Source organism: Salvelinus namaycush, chromosome 4 (assembly GCF_016432855.1).
Source record: "Salvelinus namaycush isolate Seneca chromosome 4, SaNama_1.0, whole genome shotgun sequence".
NCBI lineage: Eukaryota > Metazoa > Chordata > Actinopteri > Salmoniformes > Salmonidae > Salvelinus > Salvelinus namaycush.
Genome location: NC_052310.1, coordinates 30,196,453 through 30,216,369, shown reverse-complemented (window position 1 = coordinate 30,216,369; position 19,917 = coordinate 30,196,453). Strand labels below are relative to the sequence as shown.

The following is a 19,917-nucleotide window of genomic DNA, read 5'->3' as shown; positions in this document are numbered from 1 at the left end:
TTTATTATTATTATTGCCAAAGGTACTGCAGAGGTATAAACATACATCTTTCAGCAAGAGATAGCACTTGTATAGCCTAAGAAAGTTGCAGAAAGTAGTTTTGAATGCATTTTATTGAAGAGAAACAATAACAGTCTTGAACTTTTTTGGCTACATAGTGATATATTCTTATATACCATACAATGAGGAATTCAACAGCAAAATATCAGTCTTCTCCCATTTTTTTAACCATTGCCCCCACCCACAAGGTGTATAAACAACAACATTAAATAAGAAAAAAATAAGATAATAGATACAAAACAAAAACGTGAAGAACATAAATCAATCAACTCTAATTAGCACATGTAGGACAGTATGCAAGTGTGTGTGCATGGACTTTGCAGTTGTATTTCTCACATGTACAGCACATAGTATTTATTTTACAGTCCTTCTTTTGGGAGGCACAATTGGCATCTCCTCCTCTGCATGCTCCAGCTGCAGCCTCATGTGGATCAGGACAAGATCAGCCCCCTGAACAGCTTACAGTTTTTCTCAATTGCTAAAACACAATTATTGAAACCTTGCTCCATTTCCTGAAAACATTAAACACAAAACCTCATCTTCATGCACTATTTACATAACCTCTGACTCCTCAAACATTCGCCTCAAAACAGTTTTACCTGTGTTCAAAATCAAACACTGCTCTCAAATCATAAACAAAGTGATCAAAATGATATACACTCTCAAGCAGTCAGTAAACAATACACCAAAAAATAGAAAACACATTGTTCAAAACATACAATTCTCAGGGAGAAGTTGTAACGGTTTTCTTCCTGGGATGAAGGAGAGGACCAACACGCAGCGCGGCTAGTGTTCAACATGATTTAATAAAGAATATAAGAACACTACAAACAACAAAACAAGAAGATGTGAAAACCGAAACAGTCCTATCTGGTGCAGAACACAAAGACAGAAGACAACCACCCACAATCCCCAACACAAAACAAGCCACCTATATATGATTCTCAATCAGGGACAGCGATTGACAGCTGCCTCTGATTGAGAACCATATTAGGCTGAACACAGAAACAGACAAACTAGACACACAACATAGAATGCCCACCCAGCTCACGTCCTGACCAACACTAAACAAGCAAAACCCCTAAAACTCCAGGGGAGGGTCTGGGTGGGCATCTGTCCGCGGTGGCGGCTCCGGCGCAGGACGAGGACACCACTCCACCATTGTCTTTCTCCCCCTCCTTAGCGTCCTTTGAGTGGCGACCCTCGCCCCCGACCCTGGTCTAGGAACCTTCACAAAGGTCCCCCCTAGATAGAGGAGACAGCTCAGGACAGAGAGGCAGCTCAGGACAGAGAGGCAGCTCAGGACAGAGAGGCAGCTCAGGACAGAGAGGCAGCTCCGGACAGAGAGGCAGCTCCGGACAGAGAGGCAGCTCCGGACAGAGAGGCAGCTCCGGACAGAGAGGCAGCTCCGGACAGAGAGGCAGCTCCGGACAGAGAGGCAGCTCCGGACAGAGAGGCATCTCATGACTGGAAGGCAGCTCATGACTGGAAGGCAGCTCATGACTGGAAGACAGCTCATGACTGGCGGGCAGCTCATGACTGGCGGGCGGCTCTGGCGGCTCCTGACTGGCTGGCGGCTCTGGCGGCTCCTGACTGGCTGGCGGCTCTGGCGGCTCCTGACTGGCTGGCGGCTCTGGCGGCTCCTGACTGGCTGGCGGCTCTGGCGGCTCCTGACTGGCTGGCGGCTCTGGCGGCTCCTGACTGGCTGGCGGCTCTGGCGGCTCCTGACTGGCTGGCGGCTCTGGCGGCTCCTGACTGGCTGGCGGCTCTGGCGGCTCCTGACTGGCTGGCGGCTCTGGCGGCTCCTGACTGGCTGGCGGCTCTGGCGGCTCCTGACTGGCTGGCGGCTCTGGCGGCTCCTGACTGGCTGGCGGCTCTGGCGGCTCCTGACTGGCTGGCGGCTCTGGCGGCTCCTGACTGGCTGGCGGCTCTGGCGGCTCCTGACTGGCTGGCGGCTCTGGCGGCTCCTGACTGACGGACAGCTCTAGCGGCTCCTGACTGACGGACGGCTCTAGCGGCTCCTGACTGACGGACGGCTCTAGCGGCTCCTGACTGACGGACGGCTCTAGCGGCTCCTGACTGACGGACGGCTCTAGCGGCTCCTGACTGACTGACGGCTCTAGCGGCTCCTGACTGACTGACGGCTCTAGCGGCTCCTGACTGACTGACAGCTCTAGCGGCTCCTGACTGACGAACGGCTCTGACGGCTCGGGACAGACGGGCGGCTCTAACGGCTCGGGACAGACGGGCGGCTCTAACGGCTCGGGACAGACGGGCGGCTCTAACGGCTCGGGACAGACGGGCGGCTCTAACGGCTCGGGACAGACGGGCGGCTCTAACGGCTCGGGACAGACGGGCGGCTCAGATGGCGCTGGGCAGACGGATGGCTCAGATGGCGCTGGGCAGACGGATGGCACAGATGGCGCTGGGCAGACGGATGGCTCAGATGGCGCTGGGCAGGCAGGCAGCTCAGACGGCGCTGGGCAGACGACCGACTCTGACCTGCTGAGGCGCACAGTAGGCCTGGTGCGTGGTGCCGGAACTGGTGGTACCGGGCTGAGGGCACGCACCTCAGGGCAAGTGCGGGGAGAAGGATCAGTGCGTACAGGGCTTTGGAGACGCACAGGAGGCTTGGTGCGTGGTGCCGGAACTGGAGGCACTGGGCTGGAGACACGCACCACAGGGAGAGTGCGTGGAGGAGGAACAGGGCTCTGGAGATGCACTGGAAGCCTGGTGCGTGGTGTAGGCACTGGTGGTACTGGGCTGGGGCGGGAAGGTGGCGCCGGATATACCGGACCGTGCAGGCGTACTGGTTCCCTTGAGCACCGAGCCTGCCCAACCTTACCTGGTTGAATGCTCCCCGTAGCCCAACCAGTGCGGGGAGGTGGAATAAGCCTCACTGGGCTGTGTTGGCGAACCGGGGACACCATTCGTAAGGCTGGTGCCATGTACACCGGCCCGAGGAGACGTACTGGAGGCCAGATATGTTGAGCCGGCTTCATGGCACTTTGCTCAATGCTCAATCTAGCCCGGCCAGTGCGGGGAGGTGGAATAACCCGCCCCGGGCTATGCACACGTACAGGAGACACCGTGCGCTCTTCCGCATAACACGGTGTCTGCCCGTACTCCCGCTCTCCATGGGAAGTGGGCGCAGGTTTCCTACCTGCCTTCGCCACACTACCCTTTAGCCCCCCCCCCCCCAAGAAATGTTTGGGGTTTCTTCACGGGCTACCAGCCACGCTTCCGTGCTGCCTCCTCATACCACCGCTCCTGGGCTTTAGCTGCCTCCATCTCTTCCCGAGAGCGGCGATATTCTCCAATGTGAGCCCAGTGTCCTTTTCCCTCCAAACTTTCCTCCCATGTCCAGGAGTCCTGTGTAGCTGGTCGCTGCTGCTGCTGTCGCTGCTGCCCGTTGCCATGCTGCTTGGTCCGGGTTAGGTGGGTGGTTCTGTAACGGTTTTCTTCCTGGGATGAAGGAGAGGACCAACACGCAGCGCGGCTAGTGTTCAACATGATTTAACCTTTTATGGCTGCAGGCCGGTGTCGGGCTCAATATGACAACAGCCCGTCCAAGTGCAGGGCGCGAAATTCAAAAGGTATTTTTTAGAAATATTTAACTTTCACACATTAACAAGTCCAATACAGCAAATGAAAGATAAACATCTTGTGAATCCAGCCAATATTTCCGATTCTTTAAGTGTTTTACAGCGAAAACACAATATAGCATTATATTAGCTTACTACAATAGCCAACCACACAGCTACATTGATTCAAGGCAACAGTAGCGATAGCGACAAAACCAGCAAAAGATATTAACCTGTTTGGGCTGCAGCCCGACACCGGTACACTTATGACAACATCCAGCTCAAGTGCAGGGCGCGAAATTCAAAATATATTTTTTTTAAATATTTAACTTTCACACATTAACAAGTCCAATACAGCATATGAAAGGTACACATCTTGTGAATCAAGCCAACATGTCCGATTTTTAAAATGTTTTACAGGGAAGACACAATATGTAAATCTATTAGCTAAACGTTAGCAAAAGACACCACTTTTCTTACTCCATCAGTTTTTTACTCCATCAGTAGCTATCACAAATTCGACCAAATAAAGATAATAGCCACTAACCAAGAAACAACTTCATCAGATGACAGTCTGATAACATATTTATTGTATAGCATATGTTTTGTTAGAAAAATGTGCATATTTCAGGTATAAATCATAGTTTACATTTCAGCTACAATCAGAAATTGCACCGAAAGCAGCCATAATATTTACAGACACCAACGTCAAATACCTAATTACTCATCATAAAACATTTCAGAAAAATACATAGTGTACAGCAATTGAAAGACAGGCATCTTTTGATTCCAGACAATATTTCCGATTTATTAAATGTTTTACAGCGAAAACAAAATGTAGCGTTATATTAGCGTAGCCACAATAGCCAGAAACACTTGGGCGCCGACGACCAGTTCACATGCACGACAGATATTAGAAATAGCATCATAAAATGTTTCTTACTTTTGGTGATCTTCCGTCAGAATGTTGGACAAGGTGGCCTTTGTCCAGAACAGTCGTTGTTTGGATCTGGAACGGCAAATTTCCCTCATCATTTAGCATGGGCACTTGCCAAGTGGCACGGATCTCTCCAACGTCAACAAAGTCAGAGGAACGGAACACGGCAAAACTCCCGGAAAAATTTCAATAATCTGATTAAACTATATTGAAAAAACATACTTTACGATGATATGGTCACATGTATCAAATAAAATCTAAACCGGAGATGTTAGTCGTCCATAACGACAGCTAAACAGAAGGCAAATCCATGTCCCCTTTCGCGCGCTCCAGAAACAGGAAATGGACGGTCACATCATACAAAGAGCTTTAATTCCACCTCAGACCAAGATAAACACGAAATTTCTTCTCTCACCGCCTCTTGACAACCAGGGGAAGGTGTATGAAGTGTACGTAGACTCTTACGTATCATGCCCATGTATAGGCAGGAAGTTGAACAGAGCATCGATTTCTGACATTCCACTTCCTGGTCAGGAAATGTGCTGCAGAATGAGTTCTGTTTCACTCAGAGAAATAATTCAAACGGTTTTAGAAACTAGAGTGTTTTCTATCCAATAGTAATAATAATATGCATATTGTACGAGCAAGAATTGAGTACGAGGCCGTTTGAAATGGGCACCATTTAACTGGCTACTCAATACTGCCCCTTGCAGCCATAAGAAGTTAATTATTACACTAACCTTCATAAACTTAATCAGATGACAGTCCTATAACATCATATTACACAATACATATGGTTTGTTCGAAAATGTGCATATTTAGAGCTGAAATCCATGGTTATACATTGAAAACTTAGCATCTTTTTCCCAGAATGTCCGGATATATTTCTGACACTCACCTATTCTGACCAAATAACTATTCATAAACTTTACTAAAAATACATGTTGTATAGGAAATGATAGATACACTAGTTCTTAATGCAATCACCGTGTTAGAATTCTAAAAATAACTTCAGTACGACATGCAGCTTACGTTATAGCGAGAGAGCGCCCAAAATCTGGGCGCAAACTAATAGTAAACATGTTCGACAGATATATGAAATAACATCATAAATGGGTCCTACTTTTGATGATCTTCCATCAGAATGTTGTACAAGGGGTCCTTCGTCCAGAACAATCGTTGTTTGGTTTTAGAATGGCCTTTTTCCCTCTCGATTTAGCAAGCAAAACTAGCCAAGTGGCGCTAAGCTCTCCTTCGTGAACAAACGCAGAGAACACAACACGCCTAAACTCCCGAAAAAAAAATCAATAATCTGATTAAACTATATTGAAAAAACATACTTTACGATGATATTGTCACATTTATCAAATAAAATCAAAGCCGGAGATATTAGCCGTCTATAACAACAGCTTTTCAGAAGCCAATGCGGAAGTCCTTCCCGCGTCTTCCTGAACAAAGGAAATTGGGGTCCTGTCATTCCAAGCTCTCTCTTTTGACCATAGAAAGAGCTAGAGACCCCATTTCACCTCTCACAGCCTATTGACATCTAGTGGAAGGCGTATGAAGTGCATGCATACTAATAGATTTCAAGCAAAAGATTAGGGAGGCCCTGGAACAGAGCCTCGATTTCAGATTTTTCACTTTCTGACAGGAAGTTTGCTGCAAAATGAGTTCTGTTTTACTCACAGATATAATTCAAACGGTTTTAGAAACTTGAGTGTTTTCTATCCAATAGTAATAATAATATGCATATTGTACGAGCAAGAATTGAGTACGAGGCCGTTTGAAATGGGCACCTTTTATCCAAGCTACTCAATACTGTCCCTGCAGCCATAAGAAGTTAATAAAGAATATAAGAACACTACAAACAACAAAACAAGAAAATGTGAAAACCGAAACAGTCCTATCTGGTGCAGAACACAAAGACAGAAGACAACCACCCACAATCCCCAACACAAAACAAGCCACCTATATATGATTCTCAATCAGGGACAACGATTGACAGCTGCCTCTGATTGAGAACCATATTAGGCTGAACACAGAAACAGACAAACTAGACACACAACATAGAATGCCCACCCAGCTCACGTCCTGACCAACACTAAACAAGCAAAACACACAAGAACTATGGTCAGGACGTGACAGAAGTACATTTTTAATCTAAAAAAAATTCATATTTTTCCATCATTGTCTTTTGATGAACGAAAACATGTTCTATCATAGTAGCTCAAAATTGATCAAAAATTACTACTCTGCTTTGCTATTTGCAATTTTGTTTTTTGTTCTTCCTCCTTGTACCCCTAGTTTTACAGTACTGTACCCTGCATCTCACAAACGTGTCCTTTGTCTCTGTGATACTGTAATTATTGTTCTTTATTGATATGAACCTGCAACCAGTCAAAATCTATTGAGCAGTCAGTACTGTTAATAAATGGAAAGCACAATGTTCAGGGCCATACAATTTGTCCATTGTACAGTATACAGCCTACAATGCACTGTACTACAGTATACAATACTAAAAGGGATAAAAATCAAAGGAGTAAACATGTGATCAATGTGCTTCTTCTTGTCTTTGGGCTGGGTCAGGCCAGAGAACCTCGTCGACATCACAAGCAATATTGTCCCTCCTGAGGCAACGGGGGAAGATGCCTCTTGTGTGCCGTATCCAGCCCTGACATGATTCCTCACCTATATCACCACAGAATAAATCCATGGCTTGCAGCAGATTTACTCTGGTGTAGGGTTGTCTATCATACACTTTCCATCTCCAAGAGGAGAAAAACTCCTGAATCGGATTCAGGAAAGGCGAGTATGGCGGGAGGTACAAGTTCATAAACTGCCCATTGATGTTAAACCATTCCCTTACCTGAGCAGCTCGGTGGAAACGGACATTGTCCCACACTATCACATAGGTGGGAATGGGATTCTCATTTAGCTCTTGACCCTGCTGCTTTTGAACCTGCTGCTCAAATAAAATATCTCTTAGATTGGCAATAAATCTTAGAAGGTGCTGGGTGTTATATGGCCCGAGTGTAACATGGTGATGTAGAACACCATGGTTGCTGATAGCAGCACAGATTGTGACATTGCCACCTCGTTGACCAGGGACTTCAACAATGGCCCGCTGTCCAATCATGTTTCGGCCTCTCCTTCTCCTCTTTGTTAGATTGAAACCTGCTTCATCGACAAAGATGAACTCATGGGGTCTGTCCAATGATTCCAAGTCAAATATTGTCTGTGTAGAAATACAATATACTGTATGTAGGATTGTGGAAGTCGTACAGAGACAGTGCTATACTGTAGAGTACAATTAGGCTTCTGATTCACATACATTGTATGTACTGAAGAGTAATGTCATTCACAAAGTATGTGTTAGTACTGTAGACAATCTGGATTACAGTAAATGTTTCTGAATGTACACTTACTTGCTCGCAGTTCTTTCACCCTTGGTGAGTTGCGCTCAAAAGGTACTCTGTATACTTGTTTCATTCGCATCCTGTTACGATGGAGGACACGGTCAATTGTGGGTCGATTCCCTGGAAGTGTGTGTTGTCTTGTATCACTCGTTCCTGGATTTCTCTGAGTCGTATTGCATTATCTTGAAGGACCATGCCATCTATAACGGCCTCTTGCTCCCGAGTGAATATAGCTGTCCTTCCACCTGCATGTGGCAGCCTTGCAATTCTACAAAAAGTAGTTGTGCAATTCCAAAACATATTCATGCAGTACAATACATACAGTGATTAACTTTACAAATGTCTATTGAAACAGCTGCATAAAGTGTAGTACAGTAAATTTGCAATAACAAAAATACAGTAGTATACTGTACCTGTTTTCTTCTCTGAATGTCCTTACTATGGTGGACACAGAAAATTGGCTCAAAATGGGTTGCACTCTAAGTCCTGCTTCCCTCATTGTCAGTCCATGGACAAGAACATGGTCTATAACTGTTGCTCGAATTTCATCAGATATTTCCACTCTTTGTCTTCCTCTTCCTCTTCGTCCTCCTCTTCCTCTTTCTTGCCCTCCTCCTCTTCCTCCTCGTCGCCCACCTCGCATACGCACTCGTCCTCATCCTCTCACATTGTTTCTTCTATCCATTCTCAGACTTTCTCCTTCAACAACCTGTTTGCTCTCTGAACTGGCTTATATTGGTTGAGTTGCATCATTTGAAACAGGTTAAATCAATTTTGAGTGGTTGTGTTCAATCAATGACATGTGTTCTCTATTTGTATTTGATTGTTGCCACTTGTGTTTACCGGTATGGATGACATGTGCATTAGAGTGCAGAATGTGTTTTGAGAATGAGAATGTGTTTAGAGTTTTGCTGAAAAGTCTAAGTGAGATCTGCAAATTGTGTTTTACCATGTGAAATGGTTTAAGGCAGGGGTGTCAAACTCATTCCACGGAGGGCCTAGTGTCTGCAGGTTTTTGGTTTTTCCTTTCAATAAAGCCCTAGACAACCAGGTGTGGGGAGTTCCTAACTAATTAGTGATATTAATTCATCAATCAAGTACAAGGGAGGAGCGAAAACCCGCAGACACTCGGCCCCCCGTGGAATGAGTTTGACACCTGTGGTTTAAGGTATTGACAACAGACTGCATAATTAGCTAAATGAGTCCAGGCAACTGAGAACTTTGTTCAGCCAATGGGTTTTAGTGTTTTAGCAATTGAGAAAAACTGTAAACAAGCGCTGCAGAGGCTGCTGTGCAGGGGAGGCGCTCCCTTCTTTGAATGTGTGGGGTTTCAGTGTCTTTCCCAGCTGCAACAGGAACACCCTCCTCTTGTTCCGCTTATCAGGAATCCAGGTAGGGTTGATCTTGTTCCATATCACAAAGGCATTGTATGAGGACACATCAATGATGTTATGGAAGATGACCAGGGGCCAGCAGGCAGTCATGCTCCTGCAGCTGTAAGTTCCAATTACCTTGTCCAGGTTGTCCACACCTCCTTTGTTGTGGTTGTAGTCCAGGTTCATGGCTGGCTTCTTGTCCTCACGATCACTGATCTCAGCCATTTTGTGCAGTGTGCTCAGGATGACCTTGTTCCTCTTTGGGAGGTAAGAAACTAGAGTGGTGGTGGGGGTGAAGGCAAACTTTGATGAGAAGGCCTCTCTCCCCCTTGTTGTGATGAGTGCAGGGGGAGCTCAGGCTTGTTCTTTCTAACTGTGCCAACCATGGTGATCTTCCTCTTCAGGAGCTGCTGGCTGAGTTCATAAGAGGTAAAGAACCTGTCTCAAGTGACATTGTGCCCCCTGAGTCCATCTGTCACATCAAGCACAACCCGCAACCCCTGGCTCTTCTCCGGGCCTCCACTGGTCGGCTTCCCTGTGTAGACTTGCATCTTCCAAGTGTAGCTGGATTTTGCGTCACAGGCCACCCATACCTAGATGCCATACTTTGCTGGCCTGCTGGGAATATACTGCTGGAAAGGACAGCGACCTTTTTACAAAAGAGATTACTATCAGTAATTAGTATCAGTTCACAGAAAACTATCATATAAAATCAATGCTATTACAGCAATACATAACAAAATTAACAGTGAAAATCACTTACAGATATTACTCTTTTTTTTAACCTCAATGGAACTCGTTGCTCATCCACTGTTACTTCAGGCCCAGGGTTGTAGAGGTATGTAGACGCTCCACCCACTTCTCCCAGACCTATTATAGCCACCAGTTTGTCTCTCATACGTCTTGCAGGTCTTGACTCACGGTTATCAAATCGTAGCATTCTTGAGAAAGTGTGAAAGACTTTCAGTGGCATTGTGGCACGGAAAATCGCCCTTCCACTCTCTGCATCCCAGAGACTACAGGTAGCCTCACCTCGGGACCTATGCACACCTGCTAAGATTAGTAGCCCTATATAGGCACACAGGTCAATCTCATCTATCCTTTTCCAGTTGTCTCCATATTTACGGAAACCCTCCAAATGTGTTATCTCCAGGCTGGTGTGATGAATGTTGAGGCGATGTCCTGGGCATGGGCAACTGCATGTATTGTGGGCCTTGGTGTCATCCTTATGACATTTTGTGCTGCCATCCTGCCCTGGTTGTCATATGGTGACAAGGACCATGTTATCTTGCTGTTCTTTGACAAAAATGTCTCTTTCAGCTTGGGGGATTTCTTCTTCATCATCTGAAGATGATGCATCGTGCTCTGGGTTATATTCTTCCCCATCTTCTTCAGATACCTCCTCCTCTTCTAAATCATTGTTATCTTGTTCCTCCTGGACATCTGATAAAATCTGATCTACGACTTGTTTGGCACTGAAACGTGCAATCATGGATTCAGCAAAGAGAGAACTGGGGGGGACTGTCATCTGCAGCACCTTTATAGCCTCCGACTGCATTCCCCATTAATAATAAACAATGCTTTCAAGAAATGTTTATTTTGTCTGAAATGTTGTTTATTTTGTCTGACATTTTGTTTATTTGACTGTGAACTTGAGTCATGTGGGGTCGTGGAGAGGAGATGCTGTACATGCACAAAAAAGAGTTCAATCAGTAGCACAAATAATCTCAATTTCTCATTGTGTGTGTGTGTTTATTTGTGGTTTTTGTGGTGTGTAAATTATTTTAATACTGCCAGGTCAAAAATGACCCTCGGACAATCTTTGTACCCTGGTGGTGTACAGCTTCCATTGAAAAATGAAGAAAGGCGATGCTTCACTTTTTGTAATGTTGCGGTCATTCCAGGAAAAGTAAACCTATTTCAAGTTAGGGGGTTTTCTCTGCTGTTTAACATAGTGGCGGGTCATTTTTAACCTTTAAGAAAGTAGGAAATGGTATGAATTTTGACCATTGCAGAGTAAGATGCCAAGTTTAAAAAAGGCTTTGAAGTAAATCATATGTAATGGCTTTTTGAAAGGGCTCACAGAGCTCGATATTCCACTCACATTTGTTAGTGTTAGTTATGAAGATGTGATGTTAATGAAGCAATAAAGACTAAATGGAAGTGTCTTGAGTTTGTTTTGCGTGTTTTACAGTCTTATAAAGATAGGGGGTGACTGGGACAGGCAATGTAACTTCCATGAAGTTTTAGGAAAAGCTTTTCTAAAACATGCTCCTCACATCAGATCATCTTGAAACTTTCTTTGTAAACCTAACTTTCATGAAGGTTTTATATGGTCTATAATTGGTTTCTCTTTTCACTGTCAATATCCGTTTTCAGCATTATGATACACTACATGAGCAAAAGTATGTGGACATCTGCTTGTCGAACATCTCATTCCAAAATCATGGGCATTATAGAGTTATAGAGCTGGTCCCCCGTTTGCTGCTATAACAGCCTCCACTCTTCTGGGAAGGCTTTCCAATAGATGTTGGAACATTGCTGCGGTGACTTGCTTCCATTCAGCCACAAGATCATTCGTGAGGTCGGGCACTGATGTTGGGTGATTAGGCCTGGCTCGCAGTCGGCATTCCAATTCATCCCAATGGTGTTTGATGGGGTTGAGGTCAGGGCTCTGTGCAGGACTGTCATGTTCTTCCACACCGATCTCGACAAACCATTTCTGTATGGACCTCGCTTTGTGCAGGGGGACATTGTCATTCTGAAACAGGAAAGGGCCTTCCCCAAACTGTTGCCACGAAGTTGGAAGCACAGAATTGTCTAGAATGTCATTGTATGCTGTAGCATTAAGATTTCCCTTCACTGGAACGAAGGGGCCTAGCCCGAACCATGAAAAACAGCCCCAGACTATTATTCCAACTCCACCAAGTTTTACAGTTGGCACTATGCATTGGGGCAGCTGTGTTCTCCTGGCATCCACCAAATCCTGATTCGTCCGTTGGACAGCCAGATGGTGAAGCATGATTCATAACTCCAAAGAACATCAGACTCCAATGGCGGCGAGCTTTACACTTGGAAACCCATTTTATGAAGCTCCTGACGAACAGTTATTGTGCTGACGTTGCTTCCAGGCAGTTTGGAATTCAGTAGTGAGTGTTGCAACTAAGGACAGACAATTTTTACGCGCAATAGTACTCGGCGGTCCCGTTCTGTGAGCTTGTGTGGCCTATCACTTCGCGGCTAAGCGGTTGTTGCTACTAGAAGTTTCCACTTTACAATAACAACACTTACAGTTAACCGGGGCAGCTCTAGCAGGGCAGAAATTTGACGAATTTACTTGTTGGAAAGGTGCCGTCCTATGACGGTGCCATGTTAAAAGTCACTGAGCTCTCAGTACTGCCAATGTTTGTCTATGGAGATTGCATGGCTGTGTGCTCGATTTTATACACCTGTCAGCAACGGGTGTGGCTGAAATAGCCGAATCTACTAATTTAAAGGGGTGTCCACATACACTATATTTACAAAAGTATCTTGAACATCCATAATGTTTCTTGATGTGATGGATATTTATGTATCATATCTACGCTTCAGAAGCTTGGAAAATATACAGAACCAGTCAAAAGTTTGGACACACCTACTCATTCCAGGTGACAGCTTTGCACACTCTTGGCATTCTCACAACCAGCTTTGTGAGGTAGTCACCTGGAATGCATTTCAATTAGCAGGTGCACCTTGTTAAAAGTTCATTTGTGGAATTGCTTTCCTTCTTAATGCGTTTGAGCCAATCAGTTGTGTTGTGATAAGGTAGGGGTGGAATACGGAAGATAGCCCTATTTGGCAAAAGACCAAGTCCATATTATGCAAGAACAGCTCAAATAAGCAATGAGAAACAACAGTCCATCATTACTTTAAGACATGAAGGTCAATCAATACGAAAAATTTCAAGAACTTTGAAAGTTTCTTTAAGTGCAGTCACAAAAACCATTAAGCGCTATGATAAACCTGGCTTTCATGAGGACCACCATAGGATAGGGAAGACGCAGAGTTACCTCTGCTGCTGAGATTAAGTTCATTAGAGTTACCAGCCTCAGAAATTGCAGCCCAAATAAATTCATCACAGAGTTCAAGAAACAGACACATCTCAACATCAACTTTTAAGAGGTCACTGAGTGAATCAGGCGTTCGAGGTCAAATTGCTGCAAAGAAACCACTATTAAAAGGACACCAATAATAAGAAGAAACTGTCACACCCTGGCCTTAGTTATCTTTGTTTTCATTATTATTTTAGTTAGGTCAGGGTGTGACATGGGGAAGTTTGTGTGTTTTTTGTATTGTCTAGGGCACAGGTGTCAAACTCATTCCACGGGGGGCCGAGTGTCTGCGGGTTTTCGTTCCTGCCTTGTACTTGATTGATGAATTAACATCACTAATTAGTTAGTAACTCCCCACACCTGGTTGTCTAGGGCTTTATTGAAAGGAAAAACCAAAAACCTGCAGACACTAGGCCCTCCGTGGAATGAGTTTGACACCCCTGGTCTAGGGTGTTGTATGGTTTAGGGGGTTTAGTAGAGGAGATGGTTTAGTGTTCAGTGTAGGTGTCTAGGAAAGTCTATGGTTGCCTGAATTGGGTCTCAATTAGAGACAGCTGGTTATTGTTGTCTCTGATTGGGAGCCATATTTAAGGCAACCATAGGCTTTAGCTTTTTTGTGGGTAATTGTCTATGTTGAACGTTTGTTGCTTGTCCCTGCACTTACGTCATTAGCTTCACGGTCGTTTGTTGTTTTGGTTTGTTTTGTGTATAGTGTTCGTTTTCGTGTTTTTCCTCTCTTCTAATAAAAGAAGATGTATTTTGCACACGCTGCGCCTTGGTCATCTCTCTCTCCTATAGACGATCGTGACAGAAACTTGCTTGAGCCAAGAAACACGAGCAACGGACATTAGACCGGTGGAAACCTGTCCTATGGTCAAATTTGAGATTTTTGGTTCCAACCGCCGTGTCTTTGTGAGACACAGAGTAGGTGAACGGATGATCTCCAAATGTGTGGTTCCCACCGTAAAGCATGGAGGAGGAGGTGTGACAGTGTGGGGGTGCTTTGCTGGTGAGACTGTCAGTGATGTATTTATAATTCAAGGCACACTTAACCAGCATGACTACCACAGCATTCTGTAGTGATTTGCCATCCCATCTGGTTTGCGCTTAGTGGGATTATCATTTGTTTTTCAACAGGATGACCCAAAACACACCTCCAGGTTGTGTAAGGGCTATTTGACCAAGCAGGAGAGTGATGGAGTGCTGCATCATATGTCCTGGCCTCCATAATCACCTGACCTCAACCCAATTGAGATGGTTTGGGATGAGTGAAGGAAAGGGGGCTGAGCTGGACCCAAGGAAAGAAAGAATAAGCATCCAAAAACACCCCTAGACTAGCCTATTTCAACAACAGCTAACTAACTAACCAAAAATACAGTGGGTGGTCCACCCAGTTCTAACTAGTGTATTTAACAAAGTTTACCTACGGGTAGTGTATGCCCATGGGCGACCTGTCTGGTTACCCCCTTTTCCCACTATCAAGCAAACACTCAAACACCATAACAAACACAATACTCACAGGTGGGGACAAAGTGACATGTAGATGCTAAACCACACAAGAGATCTACAGACATATGGCATTTACAGAGAGATTGCTACACAAAGAGATCGAGCTCCAGAGAAAACAACTGACTAGCGACTGATTGATGACTGATTAGGGAATGATGATTGTCACCTGTGAGTAGGGGAGAAGGAGAGAAAAGAAACACACGCAGGATACACACAGAATACTTATATCCGTAACACATGGACTGTGTATATGTGCCATTCAGAGGGTGAATGGGCAAGACAAAAAAATATTTAAGTACCTTTAAACGGGCTATGGTAGTAAGTGCTAGGCGCACCGGTTTAAGTGTGTCAAGAACTGTAACGCAGGGAGGAGGGGAGGGCCCTCGGAGTGTGGTGTCAGGAAAATATCCTCACACTCAACGTCAACAAAACAGAGGAGATGATCGTGGACTTCAGGAAACAGCAGAGGGAGCAACCCCCTATCCACATCGACGGGACAGTAGTGGAGACGGTAGTAAGTTAAGTTCCTCGGCGTACACATCACGGACAAACTGAAATGGTCCACCTACACAGACAGCGTGGTGAAGAAGGCGCAGCAGCGCCTCTTCAACCTCAGGTGGCTGAAGAAATTAGGCTTGTCACCAAAAGCACTCACAAACTTTTACAGATGCACAATCGAGAGCATCCTGTCGGTCTGTATCACCGCCTGGTACGGCAACTGCTCCACCCACAACAGTAAGGCTCTCCAGAGGGTAGTGAGGTCTGCACAACGCATCACCGGGGGCAAACTATCTGCCCTCCAGGACACCTACACCACCCGATGTCACAGGAAGGCCATAAAGATCATCAAGGACAACAACCACCCGAGCCACTGCCTGTTCACCCCGCTTTCATTCAGAAGGCGAGGTTAGTACAGGTGCATCAAAGCAGGGACCGAGAGACTGAAAAACAGCTTCTATCTCAAGGCCATCAGACTATTAAACAGCCACCACTAACATTGAGTGGCTGCTGCCAACATACTGACTCAACTCCAGCCACTTTAATAATGTAAAAAATGTATCACTAGCCACTTTAAACAATGCCACTTAATATAATGTTTACATACCCTACATTACTCATCTCATATGTATATACTGTACTCTATACCATCTACTGCATCTTGCCTATGCCGTTCTGTACCATCACTCATTCATATATTTTTATGTACATATTCTTCATCCCTTTACACTTGCGTGTATAAGGTAGTTGTTGTGAAATTGTTAGGTTAGATTACTCGTTGGTTATTACTGCATTGTTGGAACTAGAAGCACAAGCATTTCGCAACACTCGCATTAACATCTGCTAACCATGTGTATGTGACAAATAAAATTTGATTTGATTTGATAATAACACACAGCATAGCGCCATTTTGTGCACTCACAACACCTGTCCTGTGACATGTCATATGCTGCACCAACTTTTTGTTACCCTCCTGGTCATGATAGACTATTGAAACTACAGCAGTACTTATAGACGGGTGGGCGCACACATCTCGGAGGCTAAAGGCTGTGTTGTATGATTCTGAACGGTCAGATAGCTAGGATCAACGACAAGAGCTGCCGTGTAGGGAATTGTATGTGGCTTATTTCAGCTAGTTGTATCTTGTTCTTCACACCATGTCTTGTTTTGACTTATGTCACGTCTATGCTAATATGGTGAAAATCCGAACGCACCCATACTGAAGCATCAACAGCATCAATCTTTAGATGGCTCTCCAAGTATCATGATACCTTTCAAATCACCAGCTCAGGGATAGAGCCTACACATCATTACTTTGGGCTGTTTCCCTACTTATAATCATCCATCTTGAACGCATAGTTAAAAGTCACAGCTTGTGTGAGGTCATCAACAGGTAATACCACGGGCTCTGTTCCAATCCACACTAGCATACACTAGTTAGTGTGAAGCAATTTGTCTTCCAAGTGGGATGCTAGTATGGACGTTGGAATCTGGCCAGTTTATGTTCGAGCACAATTTATGGTGCAGACGTTAACTTCATTTCCTCCAGCTGGACAGATAAATGTTTCCAAAATCTTTGAGTCTAGTTCAGCCGGTCCAACTACTGCACACGCTAGTCATTCTCTCTACAACACTTTTGCCCTTTTTTTCAGAACATTGATCATGAGAAGGCAATGATTTTGCATGTTATAGCTCATAGGGTTGTGGTCACTGTGAGGTAACATGTTCTCAGCTATGGTGACAAAGTGACAGAGATGGTTTGTTCAACCCAGGGGCATGTTGAGACTCAGCCAGCACCAGTAGTGAAGTCAACCCAATATTAGCCCAACGTTCACAAGACCTGAAACAAATTGTTACCCTGCACCAATCCAACATGTTATTCTCACAGAGAATATTATTCTCAAACCCTTCCACTTGTTTTTCCTATCTGTCTACCAGGAAGACTCTAGGAATACCTCCCTGAAGTCTGCTTTTGAGCATTTGCAAATGCCTCACTTGTTTCACCTCCATGACCATGCCACCACCGTTTTACCGAGCTACTGATAAACTAAATTATCTGACATTTCTAATATAGCCAGCCCCAGCAGTGACGTCAGCCCAACATTCACGAAAGCTGTAAGGCCTAGTGCAGTCAAAACAGGATTTTCATGTGTTTTATGTACACTGCTCAAAAAAATAAAGGGAACACTTAAACAACACAATGTAACTCCAAGTCAATCACACTTCTGTGAAATCAAACTGTCCACTTAGGAAGCAACACTGATTGACAATACATTTCACATGCTGTTGTGCAAATGGAATAGACAAAAGGTGGAGGTAGCGGTCCTGCTGCTGGGTTGTTGCCCTCCTACGGCCTCCTCCACGTCTCCTGATGTACTGGCCTGTCTCCTGGTAGCGCCTCCATGCTCTGGACACTACGCTGACAGACACAGCAAACCTTCTTGCCACAGCTCGCATTGATGTGCCATCCTGGATGAGCTGCACTACCTGAGCCACTTGTGTGGGTTGTAGACTCCGTCTCATGCTACCACTAGAGTGAAAGCACCGCCAGCATTCAAAAGTGACCAAAACATCAGCCAGGAAGCATAGGAACTGAGAAGTGGTCTGTGGTCACCACCTGCAGAACCACTCCTTTATTGGGGGTGTCTTGCTAATTGCCTATAATTTCCACATTTTGTCTATTCCATTTGCACAACAGCATGTGCAATTTATTGTCAATCAGTGTTGCTTCCTAAGTGGACAGTTTGATTCCACAGAAGTGTGATTGACTTGGAGTTACATTGTGTTGTTTAAGTGATCCCTTTATTTTTTTGAGCAGTGTATATTTCCATACTTTGAGGTTGGAATTATACTGTGAAATTGTGAAAATTATGATAATGCCCTTTTAGTGTAAGAGCTGTTTGAAAAGACTGCCTGAAATTTCAGCCTGTTTTGGTGGGATGGAGGTTTGGTCTTCCTGCTTGAGAAATTGCCCTTTGCTAAGAAGCTGTTTTTGTTTGTTTTTGACCATTTTATTTTTTAAACAATCACTGTAATGTACTTACTGAGAAATTATTTGATATTGAGATAAAAACGGCTGCATTGGACCTTGAAACAAACTGCTCCCAGCACCCATCCACACCAAACTCAAAGGCTGACCTTTCCTCTTGTTTTCATATCTGTCAACCTGCAAGACTTTAGTAAATATCTCTCTGTAGTCTGTTGTTGGGCTGTAACAAATTCCATATGACTGTACCACCATTTTTCCTAGCTACTTATAATCTAAATTAGCTGACATTTCCAATGTTATCACCAATAATGAAGTAACATATCAATAATTAATGCACTGTATGAATAACTAAGTACCCAAGTTAATTTCCTACTGTAGATATTCTGTAGGTAAGTTAGACCCAAGGTAAGACCTAAGGTAAGAGTGTGGAACTAATAATACCAGTGTCTGCCAGTGGCATATATTATTATATGTACAGTATTAATATATTATTACTATTATTCCCTAGATGCCTTTGTTGGAGGGGTGATCGGCCTGCTTTTTGCCTACATCTGCTACCGACAGCACTACCCCCCGTTCCTGCACATGGACTGCCACCTGCCTTATGCCAGTCTGGCCAAAGCCTCCCACCTCATCTCTGCACAGGGCGATCCTCGGGTCCTGCCCACTGAGAACGCCACCAGCCTGCCTCTGAAGGGACTGACGGAGGGGCCTGTATGACTCCTGCCCACCCCTACCTCCAGACACAATCTCTAACTCCACCCTCACCCCAGGACCACCCAACCCGCTCCCCCTCTCACTAACTGTAGACTGACTAGCTAGCACTTACATATACCAGTGGACAGTGCTGTACCCCCCCTCGCTCTCTCAATCTTTCTCCCTGTCTCTCACCTCCCTCCATCCTCACCCTTTGTTTGTTTTGCCTGCCGGAATCAGCACCCTTTCAGTGGTCTTTATTTAGAGAGGCTGTGTATGTATGGCATCTGGGAATATAGGACAACACTGCTGGAGCAAAAAGGCAAAAGCCCTAACCCAACAATAAACTGCTAGGATGTTCATTACAAGTTGTTGCTCGACATTTTATTTACTGCTCACTTTAGTAGAATGGAGTAGCTGGTATAGCGGCTGGTATCAATTTGATGTAGAGTTGGATGGAAAGCAGAGCGCCTGGTGGTAATCTCATTAAATGTCACAGCAATGAGGCACTGGGTGTGTTATATGTCATAGCTCCCCAATATGATTTATGAGATATCTAATCGCTTTGTCAGTGAGGGAATTCACACTACAAAATCTGATAGCTCACACATTTCTAACTTTGAGAGAACACATCAACTATAATGGCCAGATGTATGGTCACTAATGTTGTCCAAACTGTATTCTATTATTATTCTATTAGCCTTGGTTTTAGACCCACAGACGTTGTTTTTGCATTGTTCACATCTCTCCTACTGCTGGTT

At 44.8% G+C, this 19,917-nt stretch overlaps 1 protein-coding gene across 1 annotated transcript in view; it reads left to right on the top strand.

Moving 5' to 3' along the window:
- The window catches only part of LOC120045823 (phospholipid phosphatase 4-like), a 98,025-nt gene extending 78,845 nt beyond the window's left edge, over nt 1–19,180 (top strand). The window contains exon 7 of the mRNA XM_038990756.1: nt 18,969–19,180. Coding sequence (XP_038846684.1) covers nt 18,969–19,180 — 212 coding nt within the window. The remainder of the gene's footprint in view (nt 1–18,968) is intronic.
- Nucleotides 19,181–19,917: the final 737 nt, after the last annotated feature.